Genomic DNA, 21,092 nt, shown 5'->3' on the forward strand with positions numbered 1-21,092 from the left:
ACCTCTTCATAGGCCAACAGCGGAAGCACGGTGGATATTTCGTTACGGAACATGGTAACAGTCGTCATGATTTGTTCATGCCCTTGTGTGCTCCACCTCTCAGATGCCACAATATCGCGGTATCGAAATTTCAGAGGTTGGTTCCACCAATGTTTCTGCGGGGGGCAAAGAATGCAATCCAATTTGTCGCAGAACCTTGTCGGCGAATTGGCCAATAGAGGTTGGTCATATTGGTGTTGGCTATGATGAAATAAGAACATCGAATGGTCGGCTGTGGCATTGTAAATAGTTTCTTGGAGCCTGAAGAAGGCTTTCTCCTGCCCCTCTCCATATAGAAGTGGCATGTTGACGTCAAATAGACCCAGGAGCGAATATGCCTCATCCTCTTCCCTAGTGACATTCCGATGGGAGGCCCATGAAAATCTCTCGGCCGCACTGAAAGAATCAACAGGGTGAACACGAAGGAGAACGTCTGGGTCGATTGAGGTAATGTCTGAAATCTCTTTGTAACGTTCGAATTTGGTGCCGATGGCAGTCCAATCCTCCGCAAAGAACTCGACACGTATTGGCGCAATCAGCTCTTGCAATGTCCAACCACGTGTGAACCATTCGCTTTTAGCGAACGTTTGACCCCAGCCGTTTCCTGAATCAGGAACATCTGCTAGATAAACGTAGCAAATATTTGACTCTACGTAGTATCTCCACATGGAATTGATCGCTTCTTGCAACTCAGCCGAACTAGATTTGTCGATGCAACAACTGTCAATCCAGATCCAATTGTATCCATCATTCAGTGCTAATTTGCAAGCTCCTTGTATTTTTGCAAAGCCCTTTTTTGTCCGCGTCTGGCTTTGTGGATGTGAAATGGGTGCGCTGCTTATATCTGCAAATGTAACCTCTTCAGTGCTCCACCTGTGAGAGAGAATTGCGTAATCCGGAACCTCGCTCGGTACGTAGGGACGGCTAAGCTCAAGAGATGCCGTGTTCAAAAGCCTCATGGTGGTATTAGGTTGATCGGTTTATGGTTGGTCAGGGGTGCGAAAACAATTAGAATATGAAGAGTTGATGTAATCAAGTAAGCTGGGAGCAGGGTAAGGCTTTGATCGCTTGATGAAGCATCTTGGCTTTCGGACCACGGGGCGGTGTATGACACAGCTGTCGCCTAGTACATGGTGTGGCCGTCTGGTGTCGTAGTTCCAGCTGCAGTATATTGCATCACGCCAAAGTGAACATAGCAGGGTCTCCGTCTAGCACAAGGGCGTGCTGTAGAGTATATATTATGGAAATGACTCACTTCAGTATTCTAAAACAACAGAATAGCAGCTTCTCTAATAGAAAAGAAAATCACGAGTTTCCGTCTGTAAAATGCTCAGTATTTCCACTCATGCTAAAGACGGTTTCTAGCGACTAGAAAAACAGAGTACTATATGTGCAAACCAGTAATCAACGTCATAATAGAGTACACGAAGAAAGGTTTCAAGAACGGACAAGGAGTCGGTATTAACAGGTGACATGCTATGCGTAGCATTAGAAGTGTATTCTAAAATCTGTAAATGCTATCACATATAGCGATAAACTAGTCTTGCCCGTAGCTGCGGCACCAGCATTCAAGATATCGACTATCTCTTATCGAAGCACGATTCGCTCCTGACATATACACAGTCGCACGTAACTCCAAAAGGAAAGGCATTTCGAGTCTCTCAACCCACTCTCCAACATCATCCGTCCCAGTTAGTGCAGCACCAACTATTGCATTTCTAAGAATGATCCATCCCGGTATGTATAAGGTAATAGCAAGAGCCAGTGAGCATGTGTATTCTTTATGATGTGAATTGAGAGTAAGCCTTGCTGGTATTTCACTGGGCCACTTACATGTACTTGAGGATGACTAGCAGCTGAACCTTTTACATTAGACTAATATAGAATTTTCCAGTGACCAAGCTCATTACCACGTTAGAACTGAAAACCATTGTTCCTGCAATATGACGATCTGTTATGTCAAGGTAGCGGGCATAGTCCTACACCCTATCATGTTGAGCATCACTGCGCTGCCCCCTCCTGCGCCCTCGATTGCCGAAAAGCATTGACAAGGCTGTCGTTACTTCATCACAATAGCACCATTAGGTACCAAATGCCGTGCGAGCTAAACCAGTTTGATCACCCGAAGGACCATGTGATAGAACGTTAGATTACACATTGAACTTCGTTGATATACACGACTGAAAGCGCTGCAGCGAAACTCACTACTTATCATTTTCCACGTTTAATTCTCTAGTTTACCGTATATAGCCCGACGTATTGATAAAGCAAATTCGAAATCTGGATCTATCGAAGCAGCAACAAGCCAATTCGAAGCCAATGCTACCCCAAAGAAGCAAGGCCATCACCCTCCCATCTCTCTCAAGCCGTCAAATCAACCCAAGCCTTAACAACCCTCTGCCTCGCCGCCCCAAAAGGCTTCTCCCCGTCAACCTCCAGCGTCTGACACTCAAACTCACTTACCACCGTCCCCTTAAACGGCTTCTGTACACCCTCCGTCCAAACACGAATCACCCTATCCGCCATTGCTTCAATCTGAATCCCCCGGAATCCCATCAGCGCCGCCTCGCGCTGCAGCCACCGTGCCGCAGCCCCCATGATACCCCGCCCTTCATAGTCGCCCCGCGTAGACGTCGCATTGCGCATGAGTACCTGGCGCGGCGCAGTGGCCTTCCACGACGCCGGGTCCCGCTGGTCTCGCTTTTCAAGCACGCCGTAGAGAATAGGGAATTCAGGCCAAGCGGCGAGTAAGGGTTTCATTTTCTCGGGGTCAAGCGGCTTGAAGCCATCGTAGCTGAGGATTATGCTTACGAGCGGAAAGTCCATCTGGTCTAGTAACCGTTTCGCTTCTGCTGCGCGGCCTTGCGTCTTTTCGACACTCTGTGTAGCCTGTTCGTCGGCGTCCCAGAGGAGGGCGCCGCCTGTGGCGCGCGCTGCATCGGTTTTGAAGACGTATTCTGTGTCGAAGACGCCAAAGGAGAGACCAGAGTCGATTTGGTGGCGGACTAGGTATTCAAAGTTGAGAGAATTTTCGACGACCCAGCGGCCAAGGTCGCGGTCGGGCCAGATTTTCTGCCAGACATTTGAGTGGAAGCCGTGGCTGTGGGCAAGGATGGCAGTAGCCCAGGGGAGGTGGACGGGTTTTAATTTTCGAATTTCGTAGCGCGGGGCTAGATTCGAGGGGTTGGATGGCGTGGGAACACGGATATTTGTTAGTTCTGACATTTCTAGGAGATTTGGATTTGGATCTCAATAGGTGCGTTCGTGATGATAGCGATATGCTGGCGGTAGGCAGAGTAAAGTTGGACAACAAACTTCCTGGCAGTGTCCTGGGAATTAAGAAAAAGAAAGGAATGCTAGATGGATGCAGATAGCCGATGGCCTTGGTTACACAATATAAGCGACTCGGTAAGTCAATATTGACTGGCCTTGCATAGATCCTGCATGCTAAGGAAAAAGGATTCTTGGGGCTTCTGCATTTGATCTCCTTCATCTTAAACCAATACTAGCAAAACATGGCACGAAAGAACGATTGAGGCAGGATGATTAGGTGAGAATAAGACCTAACTGTCGTTCGCTGAATAGATCTTTTCGGCTAATGGCACTTCATTGATACTATGCTCTCACTGCTGATGTTCAGTCAGACCTACCTATGCATGTGATGTCATGAACTGTAGCGTAATTGGTAAGAATTCCCTCGCCTACATGCACTATAAAGTACTACTGCACCAGTACCCCTGCCATTGAGCCAAGATGCGAATCATACTCCGGCGGAGCGCTGAACGGGACAGAAATATAGATTGTCGTTACAGCACTAAACATTTCAATGGTGAATATCGCATCCTAGAGCATCGCGAGTTTTCCTCATTGAGTTCGAAGCTATATATTATCGACCACTCTTTCCGGCATGTGAAAGAGTCTGCCTAGTGCCGTTGTGGTGATCCTTGATGGGAACGCCAGTTGAGTGGCTCAGAACGATGCGGGATAGTCAAAGCAGTATCAAGGACTCTTAATTTAACCCTTGACCTTCTTGTAGCAACGCAATGCCTTGCTCTTTGAGCTTGAATTTTTGGATCTTGCCGCTCGCCGTCTTGGGATAGTTGTCTACCCAAAAGATGTATTTCGGAACTTTTTAATGTTAGCCTGCTATGCCGTCTTCAGTGTTGATATCTACTCACCCAAATGATGGCTTAGCTTTTCCCTGACCCAAGTCCTCACCTCATCGGCTGTTACTTTTCCATCTTCTCCAGCATGTCTTACTATAAAAGCTGCAACAACCTCGCCGTACCTCTCATCCGGTAGCCCGATGACACTGACTTCGCTGATGGCCGGATGGGCGAAAAGACAATTCTCAACCTCAAGCGGATGAATGTTCTCTCCGCCCTTGATGATGAGGTCCTTGATTCTTCCAGTGATCTTGATGTACCCTTCCTCATCCATTGAGGCCTCATCGCCAGTGTGCATCCACATAACACCGTCCTCGTCTGGCTGAAGAACTTCTTCTGTGCGCGCCGTGTCGCCCCAATAGCCTTTCATAAGGAGATATCCTGAGACAGCTAGTTCGCCACGCTGGCCTATATCGAGCGTTTTCGACCAGTCTGAAGCGTTGACGACTTTTGCGCGAACATGTGGGAGAAGCCGGCCTACAGTGTTGATGCGCTTCTCAATAGGATCATCCGTGGTTGTCATGGCTGAGACCGGGCTTGTTTCTGTCATTCCGTAGCATATAGTCAATTCTGTCAGGTTCAGAATTTTATGAAGCTTGCGCATGAGCTCAGCGGGAATGGAGGAGCCGGCTGCGATTCCAGTGCGTAGGTATTGGAAGCCTTCGTACGGTACCGCGCCATTGGCGAGGAGTTCCAGTTCCGCCACGAACATGGTGGGAACTCCATATAGGGCAGTACACTTGTGTTCTCGGACAGCCTCGAGAGTTGCAAGAGCATTGAAAGCTTCGGTGGGGAAGACTATGGCGCTTCCGTGAGTCGCCGTGGCCATATATCCAAGAATGCATCCGAAACAGCTGCGGATAGTTAGACTTTGTGTCATCCATCTTGTATGCGACGACTCACTGAAATAATGGAGGTGGGCAACAGACGATGTCGTTCTCTGTCAGCAACATCCTATCACCGATACTGTTGCCATTATTCAAAATACTCCTATGGGTCAAGCACGCAGCTTTTGGCATACTGGTTGTACCCGAAGTAAACTGGATGTTGACGATATCGTGAGGGTCGAGTCCTTGATCCTGTAATGCCGAACCCTGGCCACCATCCTCAATTACATCCTGATATTTTCCTAGGCACTTGTACTCGTCCAAATTTATCCTCCCTTGGGCATTGTCTACCACCACGACCTTCTTTAGCGAAGGAACAAGCTCCGACTCGAGTTGCGAACCGGCAAGATTAGGTATCAAGTGTGTGAGTAACGAAATGTTGGGGCGCGGGTCTTTTCGTGGAAGGTTTGTCTCAGCTCCAATTATCAGATGCGAAGCGTCTAAGTGGTTGATGGCGTTTAGGACTTGTGGTGCGTTAAAAGAAGGATTGAGGGGTACCTATAAGTCGATTGGTTAACGATCAATCATCCATATCCCCAGCCTCATACATACCAGTATTGCTCCCAGTTTGAAAAGTGCATACGCGATCTTTATAATCGTCAGCTATCGTTCTTCACAATTACCCATACAACATACGGTAGCAAACTCAATATTGTTTCCCAAGCTCACTGCAACCCTGTCTCCCTTCTTGACCCCCAGATTCTGTAATCCTCTTGCTACTCTGTTCGAGTCGCAATCCAGCGCATCGTACGTCAGCCGTATGCGCTGATGGTGCGAGATAACCCTATTAGAGGCTTAGCCAGGACTATGTCAAGATTGGTCAAGGAACACGCACGCATCACGGTCACCATACTGTCTCACAACACCTGCAAAGTGCTGGGGAACAGTTTGTTCGAGCAGTGGAGGCTGTGCCGTGCCATTAGCAAAGCCGAGGGCTAGTACGTAGAATTGCGGGAAAAGGGTCCAATTGACGTAGTACGTACCTCGGTAGGTCCAATGCTATATGCTTGCGTGAGGAGCCCTCTTTTCGCAATTCGCATAGGATTAGGGCATCTTGTAGCGCGGCAAACGAGCTTCCGAAGCATCTTTAATTGAAGAGAGCATCAAGAAGCCGGAAAAAAGAAGGACAGACATGGCTGGCATCGGTCTGAGGTGGAGAAGAGAGGGATGGGCCTAGTCTGTGCTGCTTGTCGGAACTGAGCCGCGGCCCACAGTCCCGGACGGACATGCGGGGTAGCTTCCGAGCTGTGGCATCCCCCTCCTGCTGGGCCACACTCCCCGGAGAAAACCGTCTATACGCCAGCATTATATGACTATTTCTGATTGAGTATATCAACTATACATGTGTTCTCTGAAGTGGCTGGATACGGTATTCCGGCTCAGAATTAATGCAGTGGTCAAACAACGAGAAATTACGAAACCTTCTTCGACATTAAAACTTAAACTCCTTCCCACAATTCGGGAATGTCGAAACAAATTTAGCTTGGATATCAAAAGGATATTTGAAGATCTCGGAGGGTCTTTTGAATCGGAGAGGGTGATAATATTATACTTACACTTGTTTTCTTCTTGTACACTCACGTGCAACATCATCGGCTTGCACCAGCCCCCTATGCAATGCAGCTTTTTCTCCTTGTGGAATAGAACACACTTAAGACCGACAAAATCTTGTAAACTTTAGCATTCGTCCTCACCAATGCGGGTGATAGATATGTCATCTTCAGGGGTTTAACAGATTAAGTTTCACTGCCATCAGGGACTACTTTCGTAACAAAGGCCGAAACTTCATTACGGATATACAACGACCGCTCAAATCAGCTAGACTGGCCCCTTTTTTCCCAATTACCGTATATAACAAATTTTCGATGATCTTTATACCGAATGTTCTGTCTTAGATACGTACTCTGTCCAAAGTGGAAGTAGGTGATCATTCTGCGGAGCTACGTCTCCAGTATGTACTAGATATCATGGGAAAAACTTTGGGTCCAGGTGGTATCGACGACCTTAGTTGATGATTAAAGCATGGTGTCGACGACCTCAGTTGATGATCAAAGCATGGTATCGACGACATCAGTTCATCATCGAGTGGTGTCGACGATATCGGTTCATCATCAAGGAGTGATATCGGCCTTATCAGTTGACAACTAAGGGGTGGTATCGGCGGTGTCGGTTGATAATCATGAAATTCCCTTTTCGATGGTCTGAGTTGATAGTGACGAAGACGCTTTACTAGCGATGCAGACGCAGATCTCAACACCCTAACCCGATTTTGTACCATTTTCACGTTCGAATTCCGATTAGCCAAGAAGGATACTACGGCGTCGTTACGATCTCTAGTTGCCGATTCTGATTGTAGCGTCGTACGTCCATCATTGTCCTTCTCTTCCACGTCCGCTCCGGAGTCCACTAACAGTTGAATGACTGATGAGTGCTTGCGCCAAGCTGCCTTTTGTAAGGCTGTCTGACCATATATGTCCTTGTCGTTGATATGCGCTCTGTCGTTTAGCAACAATTGCACTACTTCCTTATTTCCTCCCCAACTCGCCTTGTGTAACGCCGTCTGCTCGTTTTCGTCTTTTGCTCCAATGTCTGCCTTTCGCTCAATTAGCAATTTCACCACAGTGAAGTGCCCGCCCCAAGCTGCTTTGTGTAGGGCCGTCTCCCGATACCTGTCCTTCACCCCAATCTTTGCTCCACAATCAACCAACATCTGCACTGCAGCCTCGTGTCCCCACAAAGCCGCTTTGTGCAGTGCCGTTTGTCCAATTTTGTCCACCACATCGAGATCTGCTCCTTTTTTCGCCAATAGTTCTATTATAGCTACATTTGCTCGCTCAGCTGCCCAATGCAAGCCTGTTCTCCCATTATCGTCCTTACTGTTGATGACAGTACAAAGCCACTAACGCATCTGAGATACCCGACGCATCTCGAACGACCAACGCCGTTTTATTAACATCGTGATCCAAGGGCGGATATCTAAGAGACATGAAATGTGCAGCAAGGGTGGAGCAGCCACAGAGCGAAACAACCCCTGTTCATAAGAAGCCCACCAATACTTCCGTGTATCAGAGTCCTTCATGAAAAAGGGCCCTTTGTGATCGAATAACCGAACTGCTAACGATGAACAACTCCTTGCATGCTCGGGCCACCATAGTATTGAGTATCGCAACAATGCGGACTTGGACTGCCCTTTGACTAAACAGCGACTGTCTTTTTTCTGTTGCAGGCTGCTCTGCGTAAGGCAATCAAGGCACTTTCTTGCCAGCTCTAGATGTGTTTCATGCAATTTGACACGAAATATCTCCAAAGCAGTATCCCATTCTTTCTGTTCGCGCAACAAAAACTCCCGTGCTGATTGATGAACCAGACCGACTTTGCCCCCTTGTACTTTCAGCAAGGGCCCACAGAGAGTAATTGCATCACGCATTGCATGCTCCTTCGTTAGCAGATTGGAATGGCAAAGATTTGTTGCGGCCGCCAATTCTCGCAGCTCCAGAGGTCGCATCGCTAATGTCGCCCATCTTAAAATTTCCGAGCTCTTCCGTCTCTTTTCAGCTGGGATCTGCAGCAGCATACGGCTATATATAGCTGTAAGTCTACTCGGAAGAACTTTGAGAGCCTCTAGCACTTCACTGCATGTCTGTTTCTTTTTTAACTCATGCACTGCAAAGCCCACCCACAAGAATGATCCCTCAGCACGCTCTAGGAAAGCCATCTCCACAGCTGTGCGTACATCCTCGGTGAAACCAATCAACCCCGTTAGCTCTTCCACTTGGGCTACGATAAACTTTTCAATGTCTCCAGCCACACGTTCGTTGTTATCCAAGTCTAGTTTCATCCTGGTAAGTCCTTGTAGACCGGCTGTCACTCGGCTGCTGACTAGAAGTTTGAACATTGAACCACTGGGTGATGAAGACGTAGAACCAAACAATTCGGTGATCTTCTCCGTTAATACTCTGAGTCCATCGTTTTCGCATTCGTCTAGCCCGTCGAGTACACAGTACATCCTTCCAAGCCCAGCGTCGGCGATGAGGTTGCTAAAGATAAGCCACAGCGTTTCCAGACACGATAGCGTCTGCTGCGTTCTCTGCGGCGTCTCGAAGTACGGCAATATGTGCTTGACTAGCTGTGGACGCTTAGCAATAATCTGGTAGACCAGACTCCGGACCACAGCTTTAGCTGTGTTGCGCTTGTCGTCCTGGACGATGCAGAAACAGAACACCAGTTTTGTATCCTGATTGCCGTCTTTGTGCGTGTATCTCTCGAGTTCTTGCGTCAAAAAGACGGACATCATCGTCTTACCCTTGCCCGGCCCGCCTGTGATCCATAGTAGGCGCGTTTTGTCATTGATGCCGTTGTTAGTATTTCTATCTTCGTTGAGCTAGGCGCGATAGCTAGTATTTTCTCTGATCCACTCGCAAGTACCTGCCACTCTTGTGCCTTTCGCACTGATTATACTTCGGCGGTCAACGTCGGGATCCGTAAGGAAGAGGGCTTTGTGAGCCGCTCGCTCTAGTGCTTCTGGGACATATCAGTAGTGAACGTTGTGGGAAAGGATTACGTAGTGTACCTTGGGGATTTCCGGAACCATGAAAGGACAAATCTCTTGCCGAGCCTACTACGATGGTTTGTGAGTGGCTCTGAGTAGAGATTCCACTGATGTGTTGATGGTGGGGCATGTCTCCAAACATTTGGCTAGGCTGCTCGCGATGTTGCATGTCTTCTGCAAGATGCTATCAGGGCGTACCGGATATGCGATTCTGCATTTTTAGAAGACTCCTTTCCATCGGTACTACGCAATGAATATTTGAGAGACGTGTAAATATGGCTTCTTAGTGGGCGAATGCAACGGTGGCTGTGCAGGGACGAGGAGCGGGCTTGTGCGAAGCCCATGAGCTTTGCTTCGCTATTGCACGATCTCACGGCGCTTAAGGCCGCCACGCGCAGCTCATGAGCTTTTCTCGTAAGTGTCCTCCGGGAACCTACGTAATGTGACTACTCAGCCACAGCTGGAGTGACATCCACCGGGACCGCCCAAGGCGCATTTTGCCTCGCCATTACCAATCAAAAAATGAGGCTCCAAAGCGCCATTCAACAACTGTTATCGTAACTGCTTTTTAATATAACCCAGAGATATCACCACCACTAAGCTTGTTAACAACTATCTTTTAGTATAGGTTTTGACCGAGTTTTGGTGCTCTTTTTCTCGTCCTTGTGGGAAATTTCGATAGATTATTGAAGTCATTGTACAGCTCTGCAAGCGGCTTTCCGAGCCGCTTGTTTATTGGCTCCGCCTGTCCCTTACTAGCTTCAAATCTACTTGGGCTTCTCAAACTCTGTGTGAGGGCCAGAAAATGCTTCCGCCATGGTGGCTCGTCGGACCCATGTAAGACGAATGTTCGGTGTCATACGCATACAGGAAGCCGATTTCACAAGCGAGCGTGCGTTATTGTTTATATTGAATTATAGCACCTTGACATATAAATTTCTCATTCGAATGAGTGGTGATGAAGACGGCTGATTGCAAGCAGCGAGTTTGTTCTAATCAGAGCTGTTTTCACTCCAGTATCTCAGCCCCCCAAAGACAGTTGACATATGAATTATTGGCATTCCTAGTAACAACACAACAAGGTATTCAAAGAGTCAATAACGTATGAGTATCTGTTTTCTTGCACTCCAGATGAGATTAATGTAGATCGAAGACTTTGGGCTACACTCTTGTACAGAACAATGACAACGCCTCCACTCTACTCTCCATAGTAGTATGAATGTATGAGCAAAATCACGCTCGAAGCTTTTACAACACACCAACACCTCTACAATCTCACCTATCAAGGGAAAAAAAAACTCCCAAACACTCACCCACACAGATTCTCTACAACCCAGCCCCTCCAATAAAACTAACCGCCGTGCCGCCAACCTGCATCACCTACGCGCATAGCCGCCCTCATCCCCTAATCACCACCACCCCTCTCCTCCCTCAACCTTATGTCTCCCCTCTCCCACCCCATCCCCCATCCCAAACCTCAACCTCCCAGCCCTCAGCTTCCTGACCTTCTCAAAAATTTCTACACACCTTAAAAAGAAACCATGCTCCCCACTCCCCTCCTCCTCCTCGCCAGCACCCTCCCCTCCTTCCTCCCCTCCCCCGCCGCCCCCCTCACAAACTCCTTCCACAAAATCGCCTTCGACCTCGACACCATCGGGCGCTCCCGGCAAACCGCCCTAATCGAAGAAACGGCGCGCGCAGCCTACACCGCAGCTGGGATCCCTGTCAACATCGCAGTCTGGAACATGCATATACCCGAGAGTCATCATTTTGAGCGGATACTGGAGAGTGGGTTGCAGCCTATGGGGTTGGGCGGGGGATTTAGAGTAGTCGTGTTTCAGGGGAAGGGGTGGGTGAGGAATCGTGGGGTATTGGGGGATGCGGAGTGGAGGTGGAGTGGGAAGGGGGTGGTTTTGAAGGGGAATTTGGTGGAGTTTAGGGATGTGGATGCGGGGTGGTGGGGGGTGATGGATGGGATGGGAGGGTGGATGCAGAGGGTGCTGTGGTAGGTTAAAAAGAGTGTGGTGATATGTCAGAGGGGTTTTTTGTTTGGGTGGTAGTAGAGGGTGAATGATGAGAGAAAGATCAAGAGATCAAAAGTTGAGTGCTAGATAGCAAAATGTGCTAGACAGTGCAAAATATCAAAACTCCCAGTGACACCTCCAAATGCTCAAACCGTCAATGAGGACTTCGTTTCGCAAAGCATTTGTTATCGCTCAAACTCGAGTACCTTTTTGCTAGCATCGCTCCCTGTTCGATCTCTCGGCTTCATTTCATCCTCTCCTGTGCCAGTCGGTGACAGCAAGTCAGGCGGAACCTCGCCCTTTGATGCACCCACGCCAGCCGTCTCAGCACCTTCCAGAAGATCAAGGTCTTTGGCATCCACGTCTTCCTCCTCTTCTTCGTCATCCTTGCCATGTCGTGCTTCCTTGTCGAGTTCCTTTTGAGCCTCATCATACCTTCTCCTGACCTCTGTGGCAACTCGCATGCCATCATTGACAATGTTGTCAAGCATGCCTCGGAGCCCCTTACCAGGTGGTACAACACCGACACCAGCTCCACCGACAACACCACCTAAACCTGCAGCAGCGCCTTGCTTTCCAGCATTGGCAAAGGTTGTAAGGTTGTGGAAGCTAGACGCCGAAGGAAGCGTCTCGTCAGCGAGGCGGAACGATGAAGAGAAGCCAACCTCAAAGAAGTTTAGTAACGCTTCATCTGCGAGAATGACCATACGGAAGGTGGGCAGTGTGATATGAAGAGGCTTGTTGGGGTCCAGAGCCAGATTTGCCGACTTTGCTTTCTCGCTTCGTTCTTCCAGATCAGAATCCATTGTACGATTTGAGGGTGTGGGCGATAATGGGTTATTTTCCGACTTCTCAAGTCTAGCCGGTTTTGCTTTCGGGGTGCCAGGCTCAGAGCCAAAGTCTATCAGGTCGTCTTCGTCACTGTCGCCGATCGCAAAGTTGTCAACGTCATCCTTGATCTGATCCATGTCTCGGCCTGCTTGATTCGAGGGGTGATCAGGGTCGGCATATTCGAAGCAATTGCGAATGAATGCAGATACGCTGCTCAAAAACTGCTCGTCACGGCCAGCGCGCTCCGAGCTGGACCCAGAACTTACGTCCAGCGATGAAGCAGCAGGGCTTGGGTCGTGTATGCCGCGCCGCGATAAAAACAAGAGAGCCTCTGAGATCCTCAGGATACCTTCGCGGTCTACTTTGCCATCGCCGTCATCGTCGTAAAGCTCAAAGAAGTAGCTGATGTTGGACATGATGTCTTTAGTTCCCTTGACATTAGCAAAGCCAGTGACAACATTCTGCAGTGAAAGCGAGTCTGTCATGTCGACATCCCAACGTCGGAACAGGCGGCGCATGAATTCGTGGTCTGCAGGTTCCGGTCCTGAGCCCCATGGGGACATGGGCGGTCGTTTTCTCATACTATTTCCAAAATATGAATGTGCATTTTGGTTACTGCTGGCTTCAGGTGGAGAGGTTGGTGAGTCGGTAATTGCCCATTTCGCAATGCCTGAATAGGTCGTTAGCAGAGTTGCCCACATATTGCTAAAAGTTGCCAGACAGCTCACCGGCAAGAAATTCTCTAAAGGCATCGTAATCCATCTGTGTAGGACTGGGCCCAAGAGCTACTCGACCCTTCTCCGCACTACCGGAAATGCCCGTGACTACTTCAGTCGCTTTCATCCTGCTAGCCTTTGCTTTGCGCTCAGCTTCTTGCTGCATGATCTCGGCTCGCTGTTGCCGCTCGTAGAGTACGGCATAGAATCTATCGTACAGGAATCCCAGGTCGTTTAAACTCAACTTTTTGCTGTCTGGACCAAGGTTCCTTATTGATGTGCGTTTGGCAAAACTCTCTATATTCTCTAGTACAGCATCTTTATGTTTGGCGCGCTGCTCCGAAATGGTGTTTTGTGTGATACCAGCAAATTCCTTAAACGCCACAACCATGAGTTCCTGGAATCGGGTGACAGCACGCAGCTTGGGGTTTTCCGACTTTGGATGTGCGGATTCGTCAAGTCGAGAGAAGTAAGACTTCAATACGGAGATGAAAGAGCCGTCGTCTGCGGCATCGAGCAATTCCTCTCCGTTTATGCGGAGGATAGCAAGGCCGATTTGAAAGAGAACCTTTGGGCCTTCGAGGAAGAAGACGTCTAGAACACGGAAAGCAAAGATCAGAGGCATAGAGTTGATATATAGCGAAAGAAACCACGGCAAGGAAACAACGGATAGCTGTACGTCAGATTTGACGAGATGGTCCCAGAGTATGGGCATGGTCTTCTCCACAAGAGATTCGAAAACCTTTTGGTCGAGGAGGGTTCCGTACATGGTTTGCGAGTAGTAGCCGGGAAGAAGGCGATCACACAGCACAGAAAGAAGGAAGAATGCCTGTGATTCGGACATGTATCTTTATTGGTTAGAATCAAGAAGCTGCACGTCGAGGGGCACACATACATCAACAACGCTGCGACTACAATGTTCATCGCCTGGCAGTAGCCGACTTCTTCGTTTGTCCAGCTGTATGCTGTCAATACCCTTCGGAGTCTACCAATACCCTCTTCACTCTGGAAGCCTGGGTACTCGGGCAAACTCCTGTTCAGATCCTTCTCAATCTCATCTATAGCCAGCGACTCTCGCCCAGAGTATTTTTGTAATGTTTCGGTATATAGGTTCGGATTCTGAAGGCGCAGAAAAAAGGCCCCCGATGTGAGTTCCCACATTTCACCTCTTAAACGATTGGGCAGACCGACGCGGATGAGTTTGTGGAAGGTGGGCTGTCGGATCAGGGTTGCACTTCGGCCGTTGTCTGCTACACATTAATAATGCTTTTGTGCACGAACTGAGTTCAACTTGCCTTTCAAGTATTCACGCCAGAGACGTATCTTTGTCGCATCTCTAAGTTTCCTTGCATTTCCAGGGTATCTGAATATCATGCCCAAGCCTGTATCTGGGTGTTCCCTCCCCGGCTTGCCATCCGCGCCCGGCTTCTTTCCCTCGTCGTCGGTGAGCAGATACTCGGAGTAACACTGAGCGACCACCTTGCGTAGATTCTCCACCTCCTTGACACCTTCCCTCAAGCCCTTCTTGAGGCCATCGCAAAACCGCTCGCATGCCTGCCGCGAGCCGGCAAGCTGAATCGTAAGCTTCTGGCCAGCAGGCGCTTGTGACTTGGAGTCTGGTGTGCCGTTCCATGTGGTAATTGCGAGGGCAAACATGTAGCTCTGACTGTGCAGACGCTCTACCCGCCGTATACCGCATAGTGGTAGGGTGAAACCGTTGCCCGCCGGTCCCGCGCCATGGGTTTGGCCTGTGAAGCTGCTCGAGGAGCTCAAGCTTGCTGTGTTGATGAAGCTTGAGCCCTGCGTCGAGAAGCAGAGGTACTGCTCGCTGAGATGTAGTTTGCCCACATAATGGTTGCCCTGGCCGCGGTCCTTGTCGGATGTGACGTCGCCGTTACCCCTCGTAGAGTGGTGGGGTTGGAGTGTAAGCTCAGCGGTGATCTCCTGGAGAGGATTCTGCGAGTCGGGAAGTCGGAACTGGTAGCGAAAAAGGGTGGCTTTGGAGGGCCGTCGGTCTGTGGATGCGGGAGCAGCGATGGTGTTGAGCGTGGGTTCAATGTACTGTTGGGCCTTCTGCACCAGGTTCGAGATGTTGAACATGGCTTCGGCCCGGCCGCGGGTCAGAGACAGAAGAAAGTCGGTATAAAGCGGACGCAAGTCACTGCTTGTGCTTCATTGCGCGACAGGAGACGCCCTTGTTGGTCGGCTTGCAGAGGGCCCTAGAGCTTATGCAGGGCGGGAACTGGGTGGGTGGAGTGTTGCACCTGCCACAGCGCACGGCCACAGCGAGGCTGAAATCTGGCAATGACTAAGACACAGTCCGCCCGCCTTGTCTAGGATGTCCCGGCCGCCATCAACCATCTGTGGGGAATTGGGTTTGGGGCTACGATGGAGAGACACAAGCACACAGCAGATCAAGTCACGAGCACAATGGTGGGGAGCAAAGAAGTGAAGAGGTTCATCATTGCCGTCTGCCTGTAACTACCCGGGTGTAGCTGGGCGCGTACGTATTTCAACGCCACAACGAACGCGGCAAAGTATCTGCAATCTACTACTCTCTATCACATGCGCTTACGTGCAGGTGTAAGCTCCGTCAACCCGTAGATCCGCACCCTGCATTTTCTGGTTAGCAGCAGCTTGTTGATTGCATTTAGGCACTACTCACAGTAACGTATAAGCTGGCGTCGCTGGACAGGAAAGTGACAGCGCCCATCAGGTCCTCGGGACGTCCCATCTTACCGACAGGAATCAGCGATGTCCACTGCTTCTGGAGTTCTGGGTTGTCGTCGAGGATCTTCTTAGTCCTGCAGCGCCGTTAGCATCGTTTTGGTTCGTGACAAAAGATTTACGTACAATGCAGTAAGCATGTATCCAGGGGAAATGCAGTTCACGCGGATTCCTGCACCGGCCCATTCAACCGCTAAACTCGCTGCCAAGTGTCGCACTGCTGCCTTTGCAGCATTGTACGGAGCTTGTGGCTGCGGGACATTAACAATGGAGCCAGACATGCTGCCAATCATGACAATGCTTCCCGGCGCCTTCCTCTCCATGAGGTGCTTTGCCACTGCCACGGCGTATAGGTATGTGCCGTCGACGTTGACGCCCCATAGCTTCTGCATGCGGTCGTGGGGGTAGGAGATGGCATCGTAGTTCTCGGTGAAGCCAGCAGATGTGACGAGGTTGTCGACCTTGCCATGGCGCTTCAGGATCTCGGCAAAGGACTGGTTGACAGAGGTTGGACTCGAGACATCGCAAAAGTGAGCTGTGACCTTTGGTGTCCTGTGTCTTGAGTTAGTTGGAGTGGGATGTGGAGAGGAGGAATTTCCAACCTTCTCGATGCGGGGTTCTCCTTCTTGTAGACATCAACAAGCCCCTGTGCGGATCGCTCTCCTTCTTCTTTGTTCATGTCGACAATGGCAACGTCGGCACCAGATGTAACCAGTGCCTGTGCCATGACCAGGCCCAGACCTCGAGCTCCACCAGTAACGACGGCTACCTTGCCCTCCATGGAAAAGGAGGCCAGTGTGCGCTTCGAGTGCTCGCCTCCACGACCTACGACGGGATTCGAAGGCGGTAGGTCCTTCTCTTCTGGGTACTCTACGACAATGTCGTCTCGAGTTCGCGCATACTGGCCTTCGTGGTCACCACTCTCGCCAGGCTCGCCCGACGTCGTCGCTGCATTGACTGGATCGTCGTTCTGGGAATCTTTATCTAAACGAGTGGGAGAAGAAGTGAAGTATCGAATTGAAGAAATGGCTGGCTGTGCGGGTCGGAAGGCTGCTCGAGGAGCCTGTACCGTAGCCGCGCGGGCAATGTGCCGAAGTACCTGAGATCTGAACATGTCAATTGCAATTGCAATTGCAATACAAAGATGCCGCAGTCAGAGAATCGTAGAAGTAGCCCTCGCAGAAAAGGAGCGAAGAGTTCACGATGTACACAGCTATCGACACGAGGTATGAAATCATTCGGTCCTTTGGACAGCTTGAGCTTCGTGGCCCGCCGTGCTGCTGTTGGTTGAACGCCTCTGACGACAGGACATGCAGGGTCAGCTTAAGCGAGCCCCAATCGAGTATCCCGCGAAGTTTATCCCATCTACACGCATTCAATGGCATTCTCCGCTCCATCACTGTCTCCATCTTTATTACACACCGACAAGGCCAAGAGTGGATTTGCCCTGGCTCTGCCCGCCCCTTCTCCACACACACACACACACACACACACCCTTGGTCCGGAGGAGCTCCAGCAAATGCTGACCGCTGGCCACCCCCACGTTCCAAGAAGCAAATAATCATAGGAAGGCCCTTGTAGCCCGGCCAGAGCGGGGCAGCCTATGCAGCCCAGCACTGCGATTCTAGAGATTGCCTGTACTCCACTGCATACAAGCACTCCGCTTATCCGTATTGTCGCCGCCAGCTAAATATACCCCAGAGTGCGCACCACGACACGCCATGCTGGACCTGTACCTCGTCACCTTCAATGCGGCACGCGAACTCGTCGACCCGCAGGCATTGGCGCCGTCCTTCTTTGCCGCGCTCCCCAAGGAGACGCCCGTGCCAGACATTATCGCCATTTCACTGCAGGAAATTGCGCCCATTGCCTATTCATTTCTCGGTGGATCCTATTTGAAGCCCTACTTCGACCGCGTGACCACGACTGTCCAGCTTGCTGCCGACCTCCGCAACCAGGGCAGTGGCTCCCTCGAGCATGTGGCTACGCGTAGCCTGGGCATGACGGCCCTGATGCTATTTGCAAAGCCCGCCATCCTCGAGAGGATACAATGGATACAGTCGGCAGGTGCAGGCGTCGGCTTTTCCAACATGGGCAACAAGGGGGCTGTTGCGATGCGCATCGGCCTGGCGTGTCCCGGCGCCGACGACACCCTTGATCTCACCTTTGCTGCAGCCCACCTTGCGCCCATGGAAAGGAACGTGGAAGCGCGCAACAAGGACTGGGAGAATCTAGTGCGCAACTTGGTCTTTGTCAATGGCGACGAGACCGCCTACAGCTCGAGCGAACAAAGACCCCTTCTAGCCGCCTCTCCAGATGCTCCCGCTGATCACAACGGTCTTTTTACGCCTGGAAACCACGTTTTCTTTTACGGCGACCTAAACTATCGCACTAGTGACAGCCCGCCAGATGGTGACGCTCCCAAGTCCTACCCTCAGCCTACCGAGTCAGAGTCATCATCCAAACACTTTTCACATTTGTTAAAGCAGGACCAATTGATTAGAGAGAAAAACGCCAAGCGCACACTGCATGGTTTCGAGGAGCTCCCCATCACCTTCCCGCCTACATACAAGTACTCCACTTCCAAACACTCTCTAGCCGGTGAGGTTGAATCGTGGCACTGGTCAAAGCACCGATATCCCTCGTGGTGTGACCGGATCCTCTTTCTACGCGCCGGGTCTGCATCGGACCTAGAGCCCCAGATCTACACCGCTCTCCCTATCCAGCCCACCTCAGACCACCGTCCTGTTGCTCTCTCCCTGCGCGTCGAAGAAAAGCCCATTAAAATGGGCATCAGCGAAGTTTTTTCCCGTGCGCCCTTTGACATCAATCCCCAATGGAAGGCCAGACGGGATGCCGCACGACGCTGGGAAGTCATTGTAGGCGTCATGTCCTATCTCACCTTGACCGGCAAGGGCCAGATCATCCTCATCACCTTGATGGGTGCCGTAGCTGGCGGTCTGTTTTTGGCTGGGGCTTTGACTAGATGAGACTGCTCTTGACTTGTTGCCACTCGCTAGCAGTGTTCCTCCAGCTCCGCTGCTCAGCGAGATATTTTATTGTCGCCGCTGTTGGTATACCCACGGTGTTTACCTCTTCTAGAAATTCTATCATCTTGAAATGTGCCATCTCATCGCTCAACAGCACTGCAAATTTGTGCACGGCGTGCGCTGCTTTCCATGGTGCCGATATGCAGTGGGTATTGCATCGAGCAATGGCCACCATTTCCTTCAGTCCTCTGAGTATTTCTTCTTGTATGGATGCAACAACACTGTCTCCATAGGGGTACACAAATTCGATGTCGAGGTAACTAGCTGCCAGTGCAATGCGACATATCCGCAAGTGTTGATTTGCATCAGCTTGAGCAATGTCAGTCATGAAAATAGCGAGATAATTGTTATCCAAACTCACCGTGGCAAGGACCGGAGAACCATAGTTCTGGAAAGTATCCCGAAGCGTACGAGTCTTCTTTATGAAACAACGCATCGAAAGTTGCAGGTCGCATCAATTCCCATTCATCAACGAGATTTCTCAAGTACTGCCGCTCATCTGCTGTTCGATTGTCTGTCGCCATCCACTGTAGGATACGCGCATTCAACCATACTATTCGGTTACCCCATGAGGCCTCGTCTTCTGGTAGGGCCAATGCAGGTAGAATGGAGTTTCCATAATTGATGCGCAAACTCGAACGATTGAGAAGCGCTTGACAAACTTCGGAATTTACGTGAATCATGAGACAAGCCTGCACGACCGGACTAGACATATCGAGCAACCAGCCCTCGGGCCCGTGGAAAAGCTCATAAGTGGAGAGGTGGGTTTGACCCTGCGTACCCGCTGATTATTTGTCAGCCAAACATTCCACTTTCTTTGCTTTGTCACTACACACCGTGGAACTCTTCAAATGTTCTGAGAAGCATCGCTGTTACCAGCGTTGCCTCGTCCTCAATCCTGCCTTTCTCCGCTAGGTACGGAATGAGGTCCTGTAGGACCCTATCATGATACACATAAGGCCCAGCAGGGAAATGCGGGTCATGGCGCAAGACATGTTGGGCAGATGTCATGAGAATTGCATTCATAAGCATCGCATTCTCGAAAGCAAGTCTTGGAACTACTTTTCTGAACACGGCTACTGGACTTGTAATGTCGAGAGATACTGCGGCCTTTTCGATCCAGAAGCGAAATAAATATGCTTCGATTGGATCAGAGAGGGGCCAGGCTACGTCGGCAACTGAACTCGCTGCAGGGTGTGGACGTGGCGAAGGGCCGTCGGACTGTGAGTCTGCAGGCGATGGCTCATCGAGACTGGAATAATTGGAGACCGAGCCTGGAGCCGGACTCGTATGCCGTCGGGCATGCCATGGAGGAGGAACATGCCTCTGGCTGTCCGCAGATGTCTGCGCTTGATTGTCCCATGTCCCACCCCGCAGAGGCAGACGTTGCTCTCTCGTCCCGGGACTCGTCATTGCAGAGCCTGACAGTCTCCCTGATGTCCGTGAACGATTTACATGTTTTGGTGTCCTCCCCTCGCCTGCAGATCCTGAATTTTCGCATTCTTCAGCTACAAGTCTGGACTCGTCGATAAAATTCACTGCGATGCTGTGTCAGTGCTTGCATAATGCTTATCAGTCGCTCAGAAGCGACTCAACCGGTGGCTTGAACATACATTTACCCTCGGTACCAACCCATCTCTGCCCAGCAGCGAAAAAATAATCGTACTTTTTGATATCTGCTCGGGTTGCTTGACCTTCTGCATCTGGAAACACGCCGTGTCTAAAGCGGACCCTGTAATTGGTCTTCTTCGGCTGGGCGCCTGGTGACAAAGACACACTCATCCTGCGTTGCAGTATAAGAAAACGATGCGAATAAACAGCCGTACTTCCAAAACAAGGCAAACCAGGACGATTCGGAAAGAGGACCAGCAATCTTGCCAAGACAAGTAGAAGGTGCTGACGGTGCTCAATGTTTTCAACCAGCAACCAGGCAAGAGTTTGCCGCCTCAGCTGGTATTATGTACTGTGTCTGTCTGTCGCAAGCTACGCCACATCGGTAACCATGATGCACGGTGAATGGAAGAAACGGCACATGCGTATGCGACAAGAAATGCACAACACATACGTTTTCTTCTCGTTTCTCATATCAGAGGGATTTGATCA

General features: G+C 50.3%; 7 protein-coding genes across 7 annotated transcripts; 1 reads left to right on the top strand and 6 right to left on the bottom strand.

Annotated features, from left to right (window-relative positions):
* Nucleotides 1-254: 254 nt before the first annotated feature.
* COCMIDRAFT_66909 (uncharacterized protein) lies at nucleotides 255-998 on the bottom strand (the record flags this gene model as incomplete). The annotated part of the gene is made up of 1 exon (XM_007685709.1): nucleotides 255-998. A coding segment is annotated over one exon (744 nt), but the record flags the coding sequence as incomplete, so codon positions are not given.
* A 578-nt stretch (nucleotides 999-1,576) lies between these two features.
* COCMIDRAFT_84167 (uncharacterized protein) lies at nucleotides 1,577-1,750 on the bottom strand (the record flags this gene model as incomplete). The annotated part of the gene is made up of 1 exon (XM_007685710.1): nucleotides 1,577-1,750. A coding segment is annotated over one exon (174 nt), but the record flags the coding sequence as incomplete, so codon positions are not given.
* Nucleotides 1,751-2,400: 650 nt separating this feature from the next.
* Nucleotides 2,401-3,264, bottom strand: COCMIDRAFT_1641 (uncharacterized protein; the record flags this gene model as incomplete). Its single annotated transcript, XM_007685647.1, has 1 exon — nucleotides 2,401-3,264. The coding sequence occupies one exon, from the start codon at nucleotides 3,262-3,264 to the stop codon at nucleotides 2,401-2,403; it is 864 nt and encodes a 287-aa protein (XP_007683837.1).
* Nucleotides 3,265-4,048: 784 nt separating this feature from the next.
* Nucleotides 4,049-15,312, bottom strand: COCMIDRAFT_33027 (uncharacterized protein; the record flags this gene model as incomplete). The annotated part of the gene is made up of 10 exons (XM_007685673.1): nucleotides 4,049-4,167; nucleotides 4,218-5,059; nucleotides 5,109-5,590; nucleotides 5,645-5,680; nucleotides 5,729-5,876; nucleotides 5,928-5,998; nucleotides 11,872-13,166; nucleotides 13,225-14,060; nucleotides 14,108-14,459; nucleotides 14,508-15,312. 10 exons carry the CDS (start codon nucleotides 15,310-15,312, stop codon nucleotides 4,049-4,051), a joined length of 4,986 nt encoding a protein of 1,661 aa, XP_007683863.1.
* Nucleotides 15,313-15,783: 471 nt separating this feature from the next.
* COCMIDRAFT_84319 (uncharacterized protein) lies at nucleotides 15,784-17,053 on the bottom strand (the record flags this gene model as incomplete). Its single annotated transcript, XM_007685711.1, has 4 exons — nucleotides 15,784-15,825; nucleotides 15,878-16,016; nucleotides 16,066-16,491; nucleotides 16,542-17,053. The coding sequence occupies 4 exons, from the start codon at nucleotides 17,051-17,053 to the stop codon at nucleotides 15,784-15,786; spliced, it is 1,119 nt and encodes a 372-aa protein (XP_007683901.1).
* Nucleotides 17,054-17,660: 607 nt separating this feature from the next.
* COCMIDRAFT_22781 (uncharacterized protein) lies at nucleotides 17,661-18,929 on the top strand (the record flags this gene model as incomplete). Its single annotated transcript, XM_007685663.1, has 1 exon — nucleotides 17,661-18,929. One exon carries the CDS (start codon nucleotides 17,661-17,663, stop codon nucleotides 18,927-18,929), a length of 1,269 nt encoding a protein of 422 aa, XP_007683853.1.
* COCMIDRAFT_84121 (uncharacterized protein) lies at nucleotides 18,922-20,771 on the bottom strand (the record flags this gene model as incomplete). Its single annotated transcript, XM_007685712.1, has 4 exons — nucleotides 18,922-19,298; nucleotides 19,351-19,773; nucleotides 19,826-20,527; nucleotides 20,603-20,771. 4 exons carry the CDS (start codon nucleotides 20,769-20,771, stop codon nucleotides 18,922-18,924), a joined length of 1,671 nt encoding a protein of 556 aa, XP_007683902.1.
* Nucleotides 20,772-21,092: the final 321 nt, after the last annotated feature.

This window comes from Bipolaris oryzae (assembly GCF_000523455.1).
Source record: "Bipolaris oryzae ATCC 44560 unplaced genomic scaffold scaffold_12, whole genome shotgun sequence".
Taxonomy (NCBI): Eukaryota; Fungi; Ascomycota; class Dothideomycetes; order Pleosporales; family Pleosporaceae; genus Bipolaris; species Bipolaris oryzae.